Consider the following 23400-nt stretch of genomic DNA (forward strand, 5'->3'; position numbering starts at 1 on the left):
TGCTACAAAAAGTAGCAGCACTGCTGATGTGTAGCATAATTTTAAAAATAACCCAATGGAGAATGAGGAGTGCTTGAAACTGCATGTCAACATCTACGTTCGGTGCCACACCCACAAAATGCCGAAGCAACAATTTCCAGATCAACACCGTATGAAAAAAAATCAACAACAGAACGTCCAAAGGAACATACCACAGAACGAAGGACATATATACACTGTTTAATTTCCTATTATGTAGCTTATTTTTATTTGACAGTTATTGAAATATCTTGTGTGACATCATGCACAAAAGTGCACTTTATTTCTTTTAAACTATTGTAGTGGCGTTCTGTACAAAAAGTGCACTTTAATTTAGTGTTGTCTTGATACGTCATCTTAGTGACATCATGCACAATAGTGCACTTATAGCTTGATTTAAAATGTCTCTGACAATCTTGCACTTTCTGTTTGGAAATGACATGAATGTTTGTGCCACTGCTTAACAACTGTTTAATAAATACAGTTTTGGTCAATTGACTTAGTTGTGATTTCCCTCTCTGCATGAAAGTTTAAAATGAGCATATAATAATGCAGTATGAACAAGAATGTTTTAATGTAGACACATAGAATCATCATACTGCTGTGATCATGTCAGAGTCTCGTTCGTTATCGGAATTAACCAGACAAATCGCTCCACCAACTAAGAACGGCCATGCACCACCATCCACACAATCGAGAAAGAGCCATCAATCTGTCAATCCTTCCAAGTGCATCAAGTGTTCATTCAAAGCTGAGGCAAAGTATCGTGATATATATCATGTATCGTAACATGGTCCCAAAATATCGAGATATTAATAAAAGGCCATATCACCCAGCCCTAATATGCATACATTACTTGGTAAATCAAACCATCATCACGCAGAAAATTGAGTATTCCGCTCAAACCGAATCGATACTTCATAAATGTATTTTGCAGGAAATGGACCTTCCTCTCACGTCAATAGTACGCAATTCAATTTAGCCAAGCAAATGCTAATGTGAACCCACTTATTATACACTAAACAACACTTATTGATTCCAGATACCTACAAACAACGATGAGGAGACCGCATCACTTTGCAAACACCCGCCTGTTCCATTTCTATTGATCATCTGGCAGGTGTCTTCGAAGGATGACTTTATTTTACAATGGTTAATCTGTTTTTACACTTGTATGACAGGTAAGAACAATAGAATGTTACTCGAAATATTGTATGACAGCGGCAGTTTGACACTGGAACAAATTACTTCACTTTGAATTAGTTTCTGGTGGGAAAACTGTTTTGAAGACTGGAGTTTCTTTGATTGTATTTACACTGGAAGCTTCTGGGGAGAACATGGATTCTTCATCTACGTCAAGCCTGAGCAATTATTTTGTTTCGGGGGCCACTTATAGAATAAAAAATGTGCCTGGGGGCCGGTATATCTATTTTTAGGAACACTAATACAAAACTTCACCATAATGTCTGATTGAATGCTAAAAACGATATGACAGACCGCTTTAAAAAACAGAATGGAATTTAAAAATTTTTCACTGAATGAGACACCCAGAATGTACATGAAAATAAAAAATGTGGGATTAATAATAATAACTATAAAGGAAAAAACACTGAATATTGACAACATAGCACATGTCACACCCCCTCTTGATCAACATATTTTACAATCAAACGAAACAAATGTAAAAAAATGCAACAAACACAGCAACATTTGAGCGTGAAGGGTAAAAAAACCCAACTACAATCTGATCGATCTGATATTTCACTAAGCTTTAGAACTTTGTTGTAAAAATGTGCAGTGAAAACATCGTTGCAGACCATAATGGCAGCAACAGTTTCCATCTTAAAGATCTAAAATAATTTTTGGGAAATGTCCGGCAGGCCGGATTAAAAAGATGAACGGGTCGCGTGTGGCCCCCGGGCCTTAATTTGCCCAGGGCTGATCTACGTGTTTACATATGTATAGAGTGCTGCAATGGGTTTACCTTAAATGGGAGGGATTTCTCACTGCAAGGGCTTATGGGTAGAGACTGAAGACTGCTGGCAGGACTTGTTTCTGTACTCTGAAAAATGAGACAAACATGATTAAAAAAATAGTCTAAAACAGCCAAAAAGTATTATAAAAAAACATGCAGAAATAATACATGCTTTCAATAAAAACAGCTTTGTTTATGTTGTTCGGAAACATTTTTTGGCTCTTGACCATACTTGCCAACCCTTCCGATTTTCCCGGGAGACTCACGAATTTCTCCCTGATTTCCACCCGGACAACAATATCAGGGGCACTACCTTTAGCGTCATCTACAACCTGTAATCACGTCCGCTTTTCCTCCATACAAAGAGCGTGCCGGCCTCGTCACACAATATGTGCGGCTTTTACACACACATAAGTGAATGCTAGGCATATTTGCTCAACAGCCATACAGGTCACACTGAGGGTGGCCGTATAAACAACTTTAACACTGTTACAAATATGCGCCACACTGTGAACCCACACCAAACAAGAATGACAAACATATTTCGGGAGGACATCCGCGCACCGTAACAAAACAGAACAAATACCCCGAATCCCTTGCAGCACTAACTCCTCCGGGACACGACAATATACACCCTCCGCTACCCCCATCTTCCAAATTTTTGAGGTCTCAAGGTTGGCAAGTATACTCTTGACATAGAAAAAAGAAAAGAATACAATAGAATAGAATAGAATAGGAGTTTTATTGTCATTATTGCAGTGAACAGGATCAAATAACAACGAAATTGGAGCAGATCCCCTAAGGTGCATATACAATTTGGTAATAGAAATAGTAAAAAAAAGATAGAAATAAGAGATGTATCTATATATATATATATATATATATATATATATATATATATATATATATATATATATATATATCCACACACCTGCATATATGCATACATATGAATATATATACACATATACATTTAACATTATTGCACATTATAGTCCGAAAAAATAAAAAATAAAAATACATGACACATGAGGACATGATGGACACATTGTGCTCACTCAGTGCCTGTTTAATGCTACTATAGCTCTTGGGTAGAAGCTGTTTTTTAGTCTATTTGTGCCAGCTTTTAGCACCCTACAGCGTCTGCATGAGTATTGCAGTTCTAGGTGGCAGTGCCCGGGGTGGAATGGGTCTTTCAGAGTTTTAAAAGACATGAGTTTTAAATAGATAGATAGATAGATAGATAGATAGATATATAGATAGATAGATAGATAGATAGATAGATAGATAGATAGATAGATAGATAGATAGATAGATAGATAGATAGATAGATAGATAGATAGATAGATAGATAGATAGATAGATAGATAGATAGATAGATTGATTGATAAATAGTACTTTATTGATTCCTTCAGAAGAGTTCCTTCAGGAAAATTAAAATTCCAGCAGCAGCAGTGTACAGAGTTGAGATCAATTTAAAAAAGTAAGAAGTAAATAATGGGGGTTTAAATTGAAACAAAATCGAGAAATATTACAATAAGAATAAAAATAAAAAAGCAACAATGTGAATAAAAATATAACAGTAAAATAAGAATATAAAAAGAGAAACTAGGCAGTAGTGACCATGTTATGAAAACATATTGCACAATGAAAATTATAATGTAAAACATTAAAATTATAAGGTTATAATTATAATAACTTTGCCAAATCTCATTTCCACTGAGTACAAATGAGTTCAGTTTGAGCGATGCCTTCCAAGAAAAGAAGCCATCAAAGTTAAATCCCTCATACTTGGACACATTTTGGCAACTTCCACCTTAGACAAAAAGGTACCCTTGAGCCACGTCGATTCTTGGAACAGCATAAACTCAGTGCTTTATTAGGTATGGTGACCTTTAAAAAAAAAAAAGCAATAACTCCCAGAATTACAGGTGTGATGTGGCCCTAAATGTGCCACTGGTGATCAATGCCCGTTCTCATGGTGGGAGACAAGGCATGCTTGTCTTCCGTCTATCGTTCGGCCTTTTGAAAACACAAACACATTCACTTTAAGGTCACTCGTGTCCCATAGGCTTCATATAGCAAGACTGTCCCGCCAATTAGGTGTGGTCTAAGTAAAAATGGCTTAGAATAACGTGTGTTTGTGAGTGTATGTAGTGGAAGGGACTGGGTACCGGCCTAAGAGCTCAAAATGTAATGACTTGCACTAGCCAAAAAATGTCAAAATATGATGAACGGCTCCTAAAAGTAACGCAGGTCTTGTCTGACACGCCCCTTTAATCACCTTCATATGTAAAGATGTGTTAGTTTAAAGGCCTACTGAAATGAGATTTTCTTATTTAAACGGGGATAGCAGGTGTGTCATACTTGATCAATTTTGCGATATTGCCATATTTTTGCTGAAAGGATTTAGTAGAGAACATCGACGATAAAGTTCGCAACTTTTGGTCGCTAATAAAAAAGCCTTGCCTTTACCGGAAGTAGCAGATGATGTACGCATGACGTCACGGGTTGTGGAGCTCCTCATATCCTCACATTGTTTACAATCATGGCCACCAGCAGCAACATCGATTCGGACCGAGAAAGCGACGATTTCCCAATTAATTTGAGCGAGGATGAAAGATTTGTGGATGAGGAAAGTGAGAGTGAAGGATTAGAAAAAAAAAAAGACAAGGGCAGTGGGAGCGATTCAGATGTTATTATACACATTTACTAGGATAATTCTGGAAAATCCCTTATCTGCTTATTGTGTTACTAGTGTTTTAGTGAGATTATATGGTCGTACCTGAAAGTGGGAGGGGTGTGGCCACGGGTGTGGTGACCGCCAGTGTCTTCGATGGAAGCCACAATTCTCGACGAGGCAAGGCAGCCGGGCTGAGATTTTTTTTTTTACCCTCCTCCACGGTATAAGTATCCGACTGTCGGCGGCAGCCGTTGGGAGGAGGTAAGAGAGTCCGCAGCTGCAGGAGGCGAGGCACGACGCAAGCTCTCCGCTCATAACTACGGTAACAGCCAACTTAATAGCACCCTTTTCTCACCGGAAGCTGCTGGTTGACATGTGATAGGGAACCATGTTCACTTGACCGCTTTGTTCCATAGTAAAGCTTCACCATCAGCTTTCGGGAATGTAAACAAGGAAACAAGAACACACCGGCTGTGTTTGTGTTGCTAAAGGCAGCCACAATACACCGCTTCACACCTACATCTTTCTTCTTTGATGTGTCCATTATTAATTGAACAAATTGCAAAAGATTCAGCAACACGATGTCCAGAATACTGTGTAATTATGCGATTAAAGCAGACGACTTATAGCTGGGATCGGTGCATGATCAAAATGTCCGCTACAATCCGTGACGTCACGCGCACGCGTCATCATACGCATCATCATACCGCGACGTTTTCAACAGGATACTTCGCGCGAAATTTAAAATTGTAATTTAGTAAACCAACCCGGCTGTATTGGCATGTGTTGCAATGTTAAGATTTCATCATTGATGTATAAACTATCAGACTGCGTGGTCGGTAGTAGTGGGTTTCAGTAGGCCTTTAAACTCGAAGGACTTAGAAATGGCAAGATTGTTTGAGTCAATCTAATGATAATTGTTTGCACTACACTGATGTACCGCCAACGTTAACATTCGCGGCTTAATTGACAATGATGAAAACGTTTGGCAGAAGAAGAAGCCAGAAGGAGTCGTCTCCGCCAGTCAAGCAGCCGCCTCGGGGGAGGTTAAGAGTCACTGGAACGGATAGAAGCAGACGCCCCGAAGACTGTGAGAGTATGCAGTAACCGAAGGCGCCATCAAACCGTCATGCTTGGATCCACAGCTGACATTGACAAATGGGGATTGGTTATATTAGGCAACAATCAAACAACGCATGGATCACGGCATTTTAGAAATGTTCTTCTGGAGCACCCAACTGAATTAACTGCTGGGGGACTGGTGGGGTATGGGGTATTCTAAAACGGACACGGGCCTCTAGGTAACCAAAAATCCATGCTTGACAAATATATAGAGTACTGAACAGTGGTATCCAAACTTTGTGTTTTGATATAAGAGCTGTCTCTTGGCTAATTGCTTTAAAGTACAAGCAAAACTTTGAGTAACAAACGGTCACTAGTGTGTGAATGTGAGTGTGAATGTTGTCCGGCTATCTGTGTTGGCCCTAGGGCTGGGCGATATATGGAATATAATCGATATATCGCCGGTTTGTCTCTGTGGGATGTAGAAAATGACTACATCGTGATATTTGGGTATACGTTCTCACGTAGTTGCTTTTTGCTGCGGGCATTACACTACAGGCTCTCCTCGCTCTTTCTTCTCTCTGCTTCTCACAGACACGCAAATCAAGCCCACCTTCTTACATACATCACATACTGTACGTATACGCCCTCGCGGAGCAGAGAGGTAGCAGCGTGGGTAATGTTAGCTGTGGTGCGAGTGGTAATACGAGAGAAAGAAGGTGCGAATCTGGTACCAAGTGAAAGAAGAATTAATTCCCAAGAAAAACTGCAGGGGTCCATCGTCTGGCGGTGGTTTGGCTTCAAGTCCTAATATGTCGAACAGACAACCGTAATTTGTCAAGTCTGGGGCGAAAGCGTTGCTACAAAAAGTAGCATTACTGCTAATATGTAGCATCATTTGAAAAGTCACCCGCTAGAGATCGAAGAGTGCTTGAAACTCTGCATGTCAACATCTAAGTTCGGTCCCACACCAACAAAATGCAGACGCAACCATTTCCACACCAACACCGTATTAAAAAAAATGGTCAACAACAAAAGGAGAAAATGTCCGCAGGAACCTACCACAAAGTGAAGGACATACACTATTGGATTTCCTATTATGCAGCTCATTTTTATTTGACACTTATTGAAATATCGTGTGTGACATCATGCACAAAAGTGCACTTTATTTGGTGTGAGTCAAACCCCGGCCGAGTCATACCTAAGACTAAAAATGGGACCCATTACCTCCCTACTTGCCACTCAGAATCAAGGGTTAAATCACCAAAATGATTCCTGGACGTGGCACAGATGCTGTCCATTGCTCCTCTCACGTCCCAGGGGTTGAACAAGGGGATGGGTCAAATGCAGAGGACACATTTCACCACACTTAGTGTGTGTGTGACAATCATTGGTACTTTAACTTTAACTCTAATCAGGCTAGAATTAAGGTTTTGGAATGGCCTCCCCAAATTCCTGACTTAAATGTGTGGACAATGCTGAAGAAACAAGTCCATGTCAGGAAAACCAACACATTTAGTTGAACTGCACCAATTTTGTCAAGAAGAGTGGTCAAAAATTCAACCAGAGGCTTGCCAGAAGCCTGTGGATGGCTACTGTTGCGTTTGACCAGCTCTTCTTCCCAGGGAATTTAAGTCACTGGTCAATCCCAAGTACTGTTGCGTCTGACCAGGTCTTCTTCCCAGGGAATTTAAGTCACTGGTCAATCCCAAGTTCTTTCAATGACATATATGCTGCGTAAGAAGGACCATCAAGACAGAATACGAATATTATCAAGTTTTACTGAAGCTTCAGGAGAACGGCCCAGACCAATAGATTCCTACCGGCTTCTCAAGTTGTTCTGGCATTCCCTGAGAAAAACACACTCTTTTCACACAAAAGAAAGCCCTCCCCTGCTCCTCGAAACACCATAATGTGAGAGAGACGTGGGGGTTGTCTTCGCATTTCGATGGTTTACGACACCCGCCAGGGAACTAAAGACAAAGATAGACTGGTAGAGTACAAAAAGGAAAAGTACTAGCTACTCTAAACATGGCTATGTAAAAAGGAAAAACTCTTAAACATTTCAGCATCCTTCCACACTACCAAAAGAGCCTTATTGCAGCGAACCTTGCAAACATGTAACCAAATATTAACATTGTTGTATGTATACTTTTGACCCAGCAGATTTGGTCACATTTCAGTAGACCCATAATAAATTCATAAAAGAACCAAACTTCATGAATGTTTTTTGTGACAATCAAGTGTGTGCTCCAATCACTATCATAAAATAATAAGAGTTGTAAAAATTATTGGAAACTCAAGACAGTCATGACATTACGTTCTTTACAAGTGTATGTTTGATCGGGACTGTACATGATAAATGAACATACATAACATAACTTCTCCCCTTATAAGGCTCTTGACAGTGATGAAAAGAGGAGGGGTAAACGCCCAGCTAAAATGCAACAGTCAAAATGAAAAGCTAGATAGTGTTATCTGGTGTGCTGTGACATCTGTGTCGTGCGCGATCTTCTATTGTTTTTGTCTTGAGACTGATGCAACCTGTTTGTTTTTACCCTTACAAAACGGCACCGTTTAGCATAATCGCTAAAGAGAAGAGTCAGGCGCCCGACGAGGAAAAGGTCAAGCAAATAAAACAGGGAGGATGCGGCCCATCCACAAATGGAAGCTAACTGAATTTGGACGGTGATGACACAACAAAAGAGGAAGCAAAAGAGGGCAATGTGCTGTCTGCCATTTTATAGTCATGGTCTGCTCTTCCGTTTTCCTTTCTGTTTCTCACTCCTAATTATCGTTTCATCATTTTCATGTCCTCGCCGAAGTCCTGGGAATAAACAGCGAGAGAGAAAGCCACATGGACTGTAATTCATGGAAAGGTCTTTTCTCGCCGAGCTTTGATCATAGTTTAGAGGCACTAATAGTCCCACAATGTGTGGCCGAGGCCTGGTCAGGCTTTTATACATATTTTTGTGAGCGTGTGTATTAAAGCTGTATTTGATGCAGGTCAGTCACCCGTTTTTGATGACTCAACGCTAATGGATGCTTTTTTTGATACAACTAGAACTGTCTCCTACTCTTTTGCCATGTATATGTATAATTTTGTTCCTCAAGGCTCTGGATGCTGTGGGGCTGTGTTGGTTAACAAGACTCTGAAGCATCGCATGGACATCGGGGGCGGTACCTCTGGATTGGCAGACCAGGGTGGTGGTTCCTCTCTTTAAGAAGGGGAACCGGAGGGTGTGTTCTAACCATCGTGTGATCACATTCCTCAGCCTTCCCGGTAAGGCAAAGCTCTCAATTTACCGGTCGATCTACATTCCCATCCTCACCTATGGTCATGAGTTTTGGGTTATGACTGAAAGGACAAGATCACAGGTACAAAAGGCCGAAAACTTGTTTCCTAGGCCGGGTGTCGGATCTCTCCCTTAGATATAGGGTGAAAAGCTCTGCCACCCGGGGGGAGCTTAAAGTAAAGCCGCTGCTCCTCCACATCGAGAGGAGCCAGATGAGGTGGTTCGGGCATCTGGTCAGGACGCCACCCGAACGCCTCCCTAGGGAGGTGTTAAGGGTTTGTCCGACCGGTACGAGACCACGGAGAAGACCCAGGACACGTTGGGCAGACTATGTCTCCCGGCTGGCCTGGGAACGCCTCAGGATCCCCCGAGAAGAGCTGGACGAAGTGGCTGGGTAGAGGGAAGTCTCTGCTTCCCTGCTTCCGCTGCTTCCCCCGCGACCCGACCTCGGATAAGCGGAAGAAGATGGATGCATGGATGGAGGGATGGATGTCTCATTTCATAGAGGGAAATCATGTCAGTATTTTTCAAGGATATAGCATGAAATTTACAAAACTGACATGTGAATCAGAACCAAATTGAACCAAAAATCATTTTTTAAAGAATAGATTACGTTGACAAAATGTTAAACAATTGAAGCTTCAAATCAAATGGAGGGTACAATTGCATTAAATCCACTTTATAAGCCAAGTGTTATCTGGATACTGATTAAATTACAGAAAGTGATAGAGAGAGAGAGAGAGAGAGAGAGAGAGAGAGAGAGAGAGAGAGAGAGAGAGAGAGAGAGAGAGAGAGAGAGAGAGAGAGAGAGAGAGAGAGAAGAGAGAGAGAGAGAGAGATTTGATGGATCTGAAATCAAGCTAATTAAAACAACTGGGGATGAATGTGTCCAGATGTTATCACTAAACACAGTTACACTATATTGCCAAAAGTATTTGGCCACCTGCCTTGACTCACATATGAACTTGAAGTGCCATCCCATTCCTAACCCATAGGGTTCAGTATGATGTTGGTCCACATTTTGCTGTTATTACAGCTTCAACTCTTCTGGGAAGGCTGTCCAAAAGGTTGCGGAGTGTGTTTATAGGAATTTTTTTCACCATTCTTCCTAAAGTGCATTGGTGAGGTCACACACTGATGTTGGTCGAGAAGGCCTGGCTCTCAGTCTCCGTTCTAATTCATCCCAAAGGGGTTATATCGGGGTCAGGTCAAGACTCTGTGCAAGACAGTCAAGTTCATCCACAAGAGACTCTCTCATCCATGTCTTTATGGACCTTGCTTTGTGCACTGGTGCACAGTCGTGTTGGAAGAGGAAGGGGCTCGCTCCAAACAGTTCCCACAAGGTTGGGAGCATGGAATTGTCCATAATGTTGTGGTATCCTGGAGCTTTCAAAGTTCATTTCACTGGAACTATGGGATCAAGCCCAACTCTTGAAAAAAAAAAAACCCCACACCATAATTCCTCCTCCACCAAATTCACACTCAGCACAATGCAGTCCCAAATGTACCGTTCTCCTGGCAACCTCCAAACCCAGACTCGTCCATCAAATTGCCAGATAGAAAAATGTGATTCATCACTCCAGCGAACACGTCTCCACTGCTCTAGAGTCCAATGGCGACGTGCTTTACACCACTGCATCCCACGCTTTGCATTGGACTTGCGTGATGTATGCCTTAGATACAGCAGCTCGGCCATGGAAACCCATTCCTTGAAGCTCTCTGCGTACTGTATGTGGGCTAATTGGAAGGTCATATGAAGTTTGGAGCTCCGTAGCAACTGACTGTGCAGAAAGTCGGCGACCTCTTTACACTATGCGCTTCAGCATCCACTGACCCCTCTCTGTCAGTTTACGTGGCCGACCCCTCAGTGGCTGAGTTGCTGTTGTTCCCAAATTCTTCAATTTTCTTATAAAAAAGCCGACAGTTGCCTTTGGAATATTTAGGAGCGAGGAAATTTCACGACTGGATTTGTTGCACAGATGGCATCCTATGACAGTTCCACGCTGGAAATCACTGAAAGCGGCCCATTCTTTCCCAAATGTTTGTAGAAACAGTATCCATGCCTAAGTGCTTGATTTTATACACCTGTGGCCGAGCCAAGTGATTTGGACACCTGATTCTGATTATTTGGATGGGTGGCCGAATACTGTACTTTTGGCATTATAGTGAATATCCTAAACCCCTGTAACCTTGCTGTTTTAACAAAAAAACATTCTGCTTTTACAACCTAAAAGGACCTTTCAAGTACTGTAAAAGGGCACAAAAATACTCCAACCTCAGTTCACCATTTAGTTTAAGATACGTGCATGCATTTGATATAATAAGCCCACCTCCTGCAGGGTGTGCCTCAGTCTTAAAAGAAGAGTTTTGACGGCAGTGCAGTCCTGCTGCATCAGTCGCAGCGGCAGGGTCTCCGCCCCTGAAGGTAGGTGCTCATCATCCTTCCCCGAGAGCATAGCTGAGTTACTGCTGTCAGCGGGCAGCAAGCTGGTCGGACGTCGGGGCTCCCTAAAGAGAAAGGATGAAAAGAACAGCCCGCCCCCCAAAAAAATCATTCAGTGCAATAATAATATCTGAGTAATCCAGGGGTGGCCAAAGTGCGGCCCGGGGGCAATATGCGGCCCGCAGCTAATTGTTTACCGGCCCCGCCACACATTCTGGAAATGCTATTGCAAAATTAAAAAATAACATTAAAAATATTGGAATGAGGTGAAATCTATCGAGAAAAGTTGCAATGTTGACACAAAGCTGCGATGCAGGCTGTTTTTTTTCCTTTTGTCTTTATTTTACCATGTAAAAAACATCTTTACCATGAATTGATTAACGTGGACGCCAACTTAAACAAGTTAAAAAACTTATTGGGGTGTTACCAATTAGTGGTCAATTGTACGGAATATGTACTGTACTGTGCAATCTACTAATTACAAGTTTCAATCAATCAATTATTTATTTTTTATTTTTTTGCCATTGCTCAAAAAAAAAGACAAAATAATCCATGTTATAATAAATTATTTTCAAAGCTCCAATTAGTTCAAATATTTCACTTTAAAATGTTTTATGTGGTAAATATTGCATATATTGTGTAGATGCCATATAAAAACATAAACATTTTCTTTGACAAAAGAGCATAAAACAAACAAAACAATATTTTAAACGTAAAATCAACAGATATACAGTATCTGAAGTTGATCTCGTAATGTATATGATGAAATATAAAATAAATATAAAAACCTAATAAAGATGTATCACTTTATGAGTGGGGCACCTTTTGGATCCCAAATATATTTAGTGATATTTTATTTATCTTTTCACTGTGATAACTCAAAAATAATAAAGAATTAAAATCAATGGTGTCCTGCATTATTGATCTTTTAGGGCTCTAATTATTAAATACTGCATATTTCAGTTTTACTATAACAACTTTTTTTTTTTTGACAGAAAAGCCATAAAACCTTTTTTTTAAAGGTGATATAGAGATTTACTGTAAGCGTTAAATAAAAAATAATAATTAAAATTTGACTTATTTTTAACATTTTAATAACTGAGACCCTTTACGGTCCCCAAGACCCCTAAAAGGTAAAATACATTTTAAAAATCCATATATTTTGTGATGGTTTGTAAATGAAAAATATCAAAATGGCCCCCGCATGCTTTAGTTTTTCCATGTGGAAAAGGTTTGGACACCCCTAGAGTAACCAATCAAAGCAGAATATGTGCACCAAAGTGTACCGCTACTCCGTAATGGGTACTACAATGTGGAATTGTTTGGAAATAAGTTTTTAGGACATGTCTAATGTAGCGATTTTCAAAGTACAACAGCGTCTTCAATCCGGCAAATCTGGATTTCTCTAAATGTCTTTCCAATGTATTCCACTACACACAAACTCTCATAGTTGGGTAGGTATAAGTAATGTTAGTGAATAACTTGATAAAGGCCTGAGCATAGATTTGTATGTGGCAATTCAAACAACTTTTCGAACCCAAGTTGCAAATAAAAAAACTAATCAAGCCAACACACATGTGCCGAACAAGAAACATGTACTGAATGAAGCATGTGTGCATTATTAAAAACGTCCAACCCATTTATTGCAATGAGAAAGCACGATGGGTAAGATACACTTTGCCATGTTTTGGCCATTTTATCTGTTTGATGTGTCTGGTTGATTGCAAAATGTTAAATATGTTGTCAGGGAAGTAAACAAAAAAAGAGTCGAACGTTCACATTCTCTTAATATTCAATATTTTATCGTTTATATTTCATACTGTAGTGTTGTCATGATGTGATGGGTGTGTTAATAGTAAACATTATGTGTTGTTGTTAAGGATGTTAGTTATTTATTTGGCTTCAATTAATGCTTTAGCAAACTCAAGCGTCTCTGACAACGTCCTGATAGGATTGAAAATCCGAGCTTCAAGCACACCTGTGAAGTGAAAACCATTCCAGGTGACTACCTCTTGAAACTCATCGAGAGAATGTCAAGAGTGTGCGAAAAATAAATCAGAGCAAAGGGTGGCTATTTTGAAGAAACTCGAAAATAAAACATGTTTTCAGTTACTTCACCTTTTTTGTTAAGTACATAACTCCACGTGTTCATTCATAGATTTGATGCGTTCAGTGCCAATCTACAATGTAAATAGTCATGAAAATAAAGAATACGCATTGAATAAGAAGGTGTGTTCAAACTTTTGTCCTGTACTAATATACACATACTATATATATATATATATATGTGTGTGTGTGTGTGTGTGTGTGTGTGTGTGTGTATACATATACATACATATACATTATATATACAATCTATATATATATATATATATATATATATATATATATATATATACACACATACACACATATATATATCCATCCATCCATTTTCTACCGCTTATTCCCTTTGGGCTCACGGGTAACTATCTCAGCTACAATCAGGCGGAAGGCGGAGAACACCCTGGACAAGTTGCCACCTCATCGCAGTATATATCATATATATATATATATGTATATATCATATATATATATATATATATATATATATACGTACATATATACATATACATACTGTATATATGCATATATACATACATATACACATACTAATACATGTAAGTACGTATATGTATATATATATATATATATATATAAATACACAGTATATATACATATATGTACACACATATATATATATATACATACAATCTCAAAAAACAATTGGCTCTCCAAGTAGCACTAAAATGACCAATATTAAAATAAAAGTAGCATAGTAAGCCTAAGTGTTCATAAAAACAATGGAAAAAAAATGTTTTATTTAACAAGTATATTGAATATTTTTGACCACTGTAAAATTATGAACAGTTTGAACAGTAACACAGTGTTTGATTTTAGCAAAATAACACACTGCACTTAATCAAGTGATAATTTGGCGTACGACTTGATGGAGCCTGCATACCAGTTGTGATCAAAATTATTCAACTCCCACACAATTTTGGTGTTTTAGCAAGTTGGACATTTATTCCGTATTTTGTTTATAGTCATATCAAATAAAGATGTGTCAAATAGACAAATGCAACTTAAATTGTAACACTGTATTTTACAAAATACCAAAAAAGGACATTTTTCTTAATATCTCATTGACAAAATCATTCAACCCCCTAGTTACATGCATCTTTAGTACATAGTAGAACACCCTTTGGCAGTAATTACATCCTTCAAACGTGATACATAACCGGACACAAGCTTTTTGCAACCATCTACAGGTATTTTAGCCCATTCCTCTTGGGCAAAGGCCGCCAGTTCATTCATATTCTTGGGCTTGCGTGCTGCAACTGCCTTTTTCAAGTCCCACCACAGGTTTTCCATAGGATTTAGGTCTGGCGACTGTGAAGGCCACTCCAGAGTCTTCCAGCCCTTCTTCTGCAACCACTCTGATGTTGATTTGGAGGTATACTTGGGATCGTTGTCCTGTTGGAAGCTCCAACGTCTCCCAAGCCTCAGCTTCGTCACTGACTTCATGACATTTGCAGCTAATATATCCTGGTAGGAAATAGAATTCATAATGCCTTGAACGCGCTGGAGATTCCCAGTACCTGAGGCAGAGAAACAGTCCCAGAGCATGATTGACCCCCCACCATGCTTAACAGTAGGAAAGGTGTTCTTCTCTTTGTAAGCTTCATTTTTTCTTCTCCAGACATAACGTTGATTCATAGGCCCAGAGTTCCACTTTTCTCTCATCACTCCATAGAACAGTTTCCCAACACCTTTGGGGTTTGTTCAGATGATTTTTGGCATACAGGAGTCTATTTTCCTTGTGCCTGGTAGTCAGAAGTGGGGTGCGCCTGGGAGTTCTGGCATGGAGGCCTTCATCTCGTAGTGCGCGCCTTATTGTCTGGGACGAAACCTGCACTCCACCCTCTGCGATGTCCTGTAGTAGTTCCTCAGCTGTTACCCGGGGGTTTTTCACCACTGTACGCTTCAAATACCGGACAGCATCCTCTTTCCACCACGCCCAGGTGGTGTTTCCACTGTGCCTTTAGCTTTAAACTTGCGAATTATGCTCCCAACTGTGTCTCTTGGAACGTGTAATGTCTTTGCTATTTTCTTATATCCATATCCTTTCTTATGAAGAGAAATTACCTCCTCTCTTGACTTCTTTGACCACTCCCTGGACTTCACCACGTTGCAAATACACCATTGACCATCTACAAGAAGCCAAGCGTCACAGTCTTTTTCAATCAGTTTAATTGTTGCTCATTATGGTTCTAATCACATCTACAGGTGTTTTCAACACCTGATTGAAAATACCTTATTCAAATTCTGTTCTTAAGAGGTATGATCTTCAAGGGGTTGAATAATTTTGTCAATGAGATATTAAGAGAAATGCCACTGTTTGGTATGTTACAAAATATAATGTAATTCAAGTTGCATTTGTCTATTTAATGCATCTTTATTTGATATGACTACAAACAAAATACCGAATAAATGTCCAACTTGATAAAACACCAAAATTGTGTGGAGGTTGAATAATTTTGATCACAACTGTCCCACAGTTTGAGAATCGCTTAACTAGAGCAACTTTAACTTCAACCTAATCCCAGAATTTACAATACTTGGGATAAAATCTATTAGGAAGGAATACAAATACCATACTTTATAGACTACTACAAAAAGGAATAACAAAAATTAAATGAAAGCAATTGTATTAATAATAATGATTAAAAAATGTTTTAATAATAGCAATAATAGTTGTTCAATGGTTTTCATTCAAAAAGGGATTCTTAGAAAATAAATTATGTATAAATTTGAAAAAAAAAAATATATATATATATACATATCGATATTGATATATATACATATATACATATATATTTTTTTTTTTAATCGAATCTTAACAATCATGAATCATTTTCATCATATACACAGACAGGTAGATGGATAGATCACATGTTTTAGCCCAATGTGGCCCCTGTATCAAAACATTTGGACAACCTGTTCTAAGATTAAATCATTCAAAATTATCTGTATCACATGATGCTATATCTTCAAAAGCATGTTGACCACATTTGCCACATAACCTCTCATTTCTATATTTTTGACCACATTTTTTCATATGCACTTTTTAATCAAACATTGAATTATGTTTTCAAAACAGTTACATATGAGTTGCTCAAAGACCTTGACTTACACAGGCATATGAAGAAAATAGCAAGAAGAAAAGTCAAAAAGCTCTATATAGCTCTATCACTGCAATAAAAAAAGTAACTATCAAATGTGTTCCTGTCCCAAGGACACAAATTGAAGAGCCATTTTACTTTTGGTGCAAATAAATGTTCCAAATGTCTGGCGGACATTAGAAAAAAAAAGCTTTCATGGCTGCACATCCTTGAGGCCAGTGTGCATTGAGCGAGCAAACACGCAGTAGTAAACATTGCATCTTCCTTGTATTTTTTTTCGAGTCAAGTTGGAATCTCTCACCAACCTGATCTAATTGAACAGTGGTGACAGACTACTAACCTGTCAGAGTGTATCATGTACAGCGTGTCACGCAAGGTCAGTACAGCACTAACTTTTTAGCCACCATACCTTTTGCATTGCCTCTTTTCAACATATATATATATATATATATATATATATATATATATATATATATATATATATATATATATATATATATATATGCATATATATGTATGTATACACCATATATATATGTATATATACACTTACATACTGTATACATATGTATATATGTATAAACAATACACAGCAATACCATAACAATGCAATCCAATTCCAAAACCAAACCTTATCCAGCAACAATCAGAACTGCAATAAACAGAGCAATTGAGGAGACACCAAACACGACACAAAACAAACCAAAAGTAGTGAAACAAAAATGAATATTATCAACAACAGTATCAATATTAGTTATAATTTCAGCATAGCAGTGATTAAAAATCCCTCACTGACATTATCATTAGACATTTATAATAAGAATAAAAAAGAACAACAGTGTCACAGTGGCTTACACTTGCATCGCTTCTCATAAGCTTGACAACACACTGTGTCCAATGTTTTGACAAACATAAAATAAGTCATATTTTGGTTCGTTTAATAGTTAAAAAAAATGTACATTATTGCAATCAGTTGATAAAACATTGTCCTTTACAATAATAAAAGCTTTTTTTTTTTTTAAATCTACTACTCTGCTTGCATATCAGCAGACTGGAGTAGATCCTGCTGAAATCCTATGTATTGAATGAATACAGAATCGTTTTGAATCGGAAAAATATTGTTTTTGAATCGAGAATCGAATCGAATTGAAAAAAAATCGATATATTATCGAATCGTGACCCACAACGTCCCAGTATGTCACATGTTTAAATGGGTCTCTGGAGGCATAGAAAACTGGCAAATAGAAATACAGATATAATTTAATACAACTACTAATAAATTAGATTTTATATATTGCTTTTCTAGACACCCACAGCGCTTTACAGTGCGACCCATTATTAATTCCCTCCACATTCAAACACTAATAGTGGTGAACTACATTTATAGCCACAGCTACCCAAAGATAGACTGCCGGTAATGTGGCTGCCAAGTTACACCAACAGCCTTTCTGACCACCACCAAACATTCATTCACATTCAGAGTGGGAGGCACTGGGAGCAAGGTGGGTGAAGTGTTTTGCCGGCAGTGACTAAGGTGATGGGGTCTGGATTCCAACCAGGAACCCTCAAGTTGCTGGATGACAGCTCTACCATCTGAGCCACAACACCCCAGATGTCAATGTGTTTCTGGGGGCATAGAACACAAGATTTCAATGTGTCCCCAGACAGAGAAATCACAACATCAATATGGTTCTGGAGTCACAGAACACCAGACATTGATATGTAGAACATCAATATGTTTCTGAAAACATAGAACACCGGACATTAATATATAGAATATAAATATATTTTTGGAGACATAAAACCCTAGATATCAATATGTTTCTGTAGACATAAAACACCAGATTACAATATGTTTCTGTAGACATAAAACACCAGATTACAATATGTTTCTGTAAATATAGGACACCAGAGAGTAATATGTTTCTAGAGACAAATAAAACCAGATGTAAATATGTTTCTAGAAACAGAATGCCAGATATCAATATGTCTCTGGATACAGAACACCAGATATTAATGTTTCTCAAAACATGGAACAACAAATATCAATATGTTTTCGAGACATAGAACAACAAATATCAATATGTGTCTGGAGATATAGAACTCCAGATATCATTATGTTTTGGAGACATAGTACACCATCCATCCATCCATTTTCTACCGCTTATTCCCTTTCGGGGTCGCGGGGGGCGCTGGCGCCTATCTCAGCTACAATCGGGCGGAAGGCGGGGTACACCCTGGACAAGTCGCCACCTCATCGCAGGGCCAACACAGATAGACAGACAACATTCACACTCACATTCACACACTAGGGCCAATTTAGTGTTGCCAATCAACCTATCCCCAGGTGCATGTCTTTGGAAGTGGGAGGAAGCCGGAGTACCCGGAGGGAACCCACGCATTCACGGGGAGAACATGCAAACTCCACACAGAAAGATCCCGAGCCTGGATTTGAACCCAGGACTGCAGAACCTTCGTATTGTGCGGCAGACGCACTAACCCCTCTGCCACCGTGAAGCCCGACATAGTACACCAGATATAAATATGTTTTTAGAGACATTGAACAAAAGACATTAATATGTTTGCGGAGACATTGAACCCCATATATAAACGTTTCTGTAGATTTAGAACACCAGATAGCAATATCTTTCTGGAAACATAGAACACCAGATAGCAATATGTTTCTGGAGACATAGAACAGCAGAGAGTAATATGTTTTTGGAGACATAGCACACCAAATATAAATATGTTTAAAAAACAATAGAACACCAGACTTCAATATGTTTTAAATACTTTGAGCACTAGATATAAATATGCTTCTAGAGACATTTAACAAGATATATCAATATCTTTGTGGAGATATTGAACACCATATATAAATATGTTTCTGGAGACTTAAAGCACTATATAGCAATATTTGTCTGAAACATAAAACACCATATATAAATATATTTCTAGGAGACATAGAGCACCAGATAGCAATATGTTTCTGGAGAGTTCTAGCACCATATAGCAATGTTTCTGGAGACATAGAACACCAAATATAAATATGTTTTAAAAACATTGGAATATCAGACTTCAATATGTTTTTAAATACTTTGAACACTAGATATAAATATGCTTCTAGAGACATTAAACACGATACATCAATATCTTTGTGGAGACATTAAACACCATATGTAAATATGTTTCTGGAGACATAGAGCACCAGATTGCAATATGTTTGTGGAGACATGGAACACCATACATAATAAATATGTTTCTGGAGATTTAGAGCACTAGATAGCAATATGTGTCTGGAGACATACAACACCAGACATAAATGTGTTTTTGGAGACATTAAATACCAAATCTAAATATGTTTAAAAAAAAAATAGAACACCAGACTTCAATATGTTTTAAATACATTGAACACTAGATATGAATATGCTTCTAGAGACATTTAACACGATATATCAATACATTTGCGGAGATATTGAACACCCTACATAAATGTTTCTGGAGACTTAGAGCACTGGATAGCAGTATGTGTCTGGAGACATAGAACACCATAAATAAATATGTTTCTGGAGACTTAAAGCACCAGATAGCAATATATTTCTGGAGACATAGGCCACCAGAGAGCAATATGTTTCTGGAGACATAGAACAGCAGACATTAATATGTTTTTCGAGACATAGCACGCCAAATATAAATATGTTTAAAAAAAAATAGAACACCAGACTTCAATGTGTTTTTAAATGCTTTGAACACTAGATATAAATATGCTTCTAGAGCAGGGGTCACCAACGTGGTGCCAGATGAGTAGCCTGCTGGCCTGTTCTAAAAATAGCTCAAATGGCAGCACTTACCAGTGAGCTGCCTCTATTTTTTTAATTTAATCTATTTACTAGAAAGCTGGTCTCGCTTTGCTCGACATTTTTAATTCTAAGAGAGACAAAATTAAAATAGAATTTGAAAATCCAAGAAAATATTTTAAAGACTTGGTCTTCACTTGTTTAAATAAATTCATAATTTTTTTTACTTTGCTTCTTACAACTTTCAGAAAGACAATTTCAGAGCAAAAATACAACCTTAAAAATGATTTTAGGATTTTTAAACACATGTACCTTTTTACCTTTTAAATTCCTTCCTCTTCTTTACTGACATTTTAAATCAATGTTCAAGTATTTATTTATTTTTTTTGTAAAGAATAATAAATACATTTTAATTTAATTCTTCATTTTAGCTTCTGTTTTTTTGACAAAGAATATTTGTGAAATATTTTTTCAAACTTTTTATGATTAAAATTAAAAAAAAATATTCTGGCAAATCTAGAAAATCTTTAGAATCAAATTTGAATCTTATTTCAAAGTCTTTTGAATTTCTTTAAAAAAAATTTGTTCCGGAAATCTAGAAGAAACAATGATTTGTCTTTGTTATAGCTTGGTACAGATTGTTGTATATTCTAACAAAGTGCAGATTGGATTTTAACCTATTGAAAACATGTCATCAAAATTCTAAAATTAATCTTAATCAGGAAAAATTACTAATGATGTTCCATGAATTATTTTTTTAATTTTTTCAAAAAGATTCGAATTAGCTAGTTTTTGTCTTCATTTTTTTCGGTTGAATCTTGAATTGTAAAGAGTCGAAATCTAAGATAAACTATGTTTCAAATTTTAATTTTCTTTTTTTTTCATGTTTTCTCCTCTTTTAAACCGTTCAATTAAGTGTTTTTTCATCATTTATTCTCTACAAAAAACCTCCCGTAAAAGGAAAAAAAATGTACGACGGAATGACAGACAGAGATACCCATTTTTATATCTATATATATATATATATATATATATATATATATATATATATATATATATATATATATATATATATATACATATATATATGTATATATATATATATATATATATATATATATATATGTGTGTGTGTGTAGAGAGAGAGAGATAGAGAGAGAGAGAGAGAGAGAGAGAGAGAGAGAGAGAGAGAGAGAGAGAGAGAGAGAGCTGTATTTATTAAAGGTAAATTGAGCAAATTGGCTATTTCAGGCAATTTATTTAAGTGTGTATCAAACTGGTAGCCCTTCGCGTTAATCAGTACCCAAGAAGTAGCTCTTGGTTTCAAAAAGGTTGGTGACCCTTGTTCTAGAGACATTTACTGTAACACGATATATCAACATCTTTGTGGAGACATAGAACACCATATATAAATATGTTTCTAGAGACTTAGAGCACCAGATAACAATATATTTCTTGAGAGTTAGAGCACCAGATAACAATATATTTCTGGAGAGTTAGAGCACCAGATAGCAATTTTTCTGGAGACATACACAGAACACCAGATATAAATATGTTTCTAGAGACATTGAACACAAGATATTAATATGTTTGCGGAGACATTGAAGCCCATATAGATATATTTCTGGAAATTTGGAACACCAGATAGCAATGTTTTTGCAGACATAGAACACCAGACATTAATATGTTTCTGGTCACATAGAACACCAGATATAAATATGTTTCTGGAGACTTAGAGCATTAGATAGCAATATGTTTCCGGAGACTTAGAGCACTAGATAGCAATATGTTTGTGGAGACATTGAACACCATGTAAAAATATGTTTCTGGAGACTTAGAGCATTAGATAGCAATATGTTTCTGGAGACTTCCAGCGCCACATAGCAATGTTACTGGAGACATTGAACATCAGATATAAGTATGTTTCTAGAGATATTGAACACAAGATATTAATGTTTGCAGGGACATTGAACCCCATATATAAATGTTTCTGGAAATTTAGAACACCAGATAGCAATATGTTTTTGGAGACATAGAACACCAGACATTAATATGTTTCTAGTCACATAGGACACCAGATAGCAATATGTTTCTGGAGACATAGAACACCAGATATAAATATGTTTCCGGAGACTTAGAGCACCAAATAGCCATATGTTTGTGGAGACATTGAACACCATGTACAAATATGTTTCTGGAGACTTAGAGCATTAGATAGCAATATGTTTCTGGAGACATAGAGCACCAGATAGCAATATATTTCTGGAGACATAGAACACCAAATATAAATATGTTTGAAAAAAATAGAACACGAGACTTCAATGTGTTTTTAAATACTTTGAACACTAGATATAAATATGCTGCAAGAGACATTTAACACAATATATCAATATCTTTGTGGAGACATTAAACACCAAGTATAAATATGTTTCTGGAGACTTCGAGCACCAGATCGTAATATTTTTATGGAGAGTTAGAACACCAGAAAATAATGTTTCTGGAGACATAGAACACCAGAAAGCAATATGTTTCTGGAGACATAGAACACCAGACATTAATATGTTTTGGGAAACATAGAACACCATGTATAAATATGTTTCCGGAGACATTGAGCACCAGATATCAAGATGTTTGTGGAGACATTGAACACCATGTATAAATATGTTTCTGGAGACTTAGAGCAATAGATAGCAATATGTGTCTGGAGACATACAACACCATATATAAGTCAATCAATCAATCAATGTTTACTTATATAGCCCTAAATCACTAGTGTCTCAAAGGGCTGCACAAACCACTACGACATCCTCGGTAGGCCCACATAAGGGCAAGGAAAACTCACACCCAGTGGGACGTCGATGACAATGATGACTATGAGAACCTTGGAGAGGAGGAAAGCAA

The 23400-nt window shown here is 37.6% G+C and overlaps 1 protein-coding gene across 7 annotated transcripts in view; it reads right to left on the minus strand.

Annotated features, from left to right (window-relative positions):
- ccser1 (coiled-coil serine-rich protein 1) overlaps positions 1-23400 on the minus strand; it is a 338436-nt gene that overhangs the window by 202999 nt on the left and 112037 nt on the right. For all 7 annotated transcript variants that reach the window (XM_061901105.1, XM_061901113.1, XM_061901121.1 and 4 more), the window contains 2 exons: positions 11365-11542; positions 2003-2080 (listed from right to left, as the gene is read on the minus strand). In XM_061901105.1, the coding sequence (XP_061757089.1) occupies positions 2003-2080; positions 11365-11542 (256 nt within the window). The remainder of the gene's footprint in view (positions 1-2002; positions 2081-11364; positions 11543-23400) is intronic.

Source organism: Nerophis ophidion, linkage group LG01, assembly GCF_033978795.1.
Source record: "Nerophis ophidion isolate RoL-2023_Sa linkage group LG01, RoL_Noph_v1.0, whole genome shotgun sequence".
In the NCBI taxonomy this organism is placed as follows: Eukaryota; Metazoa; Chordata; class Actinopteri; order Syngnathiformes; family Syngnathidae; genus Nerophis; species Nerophis ophidion.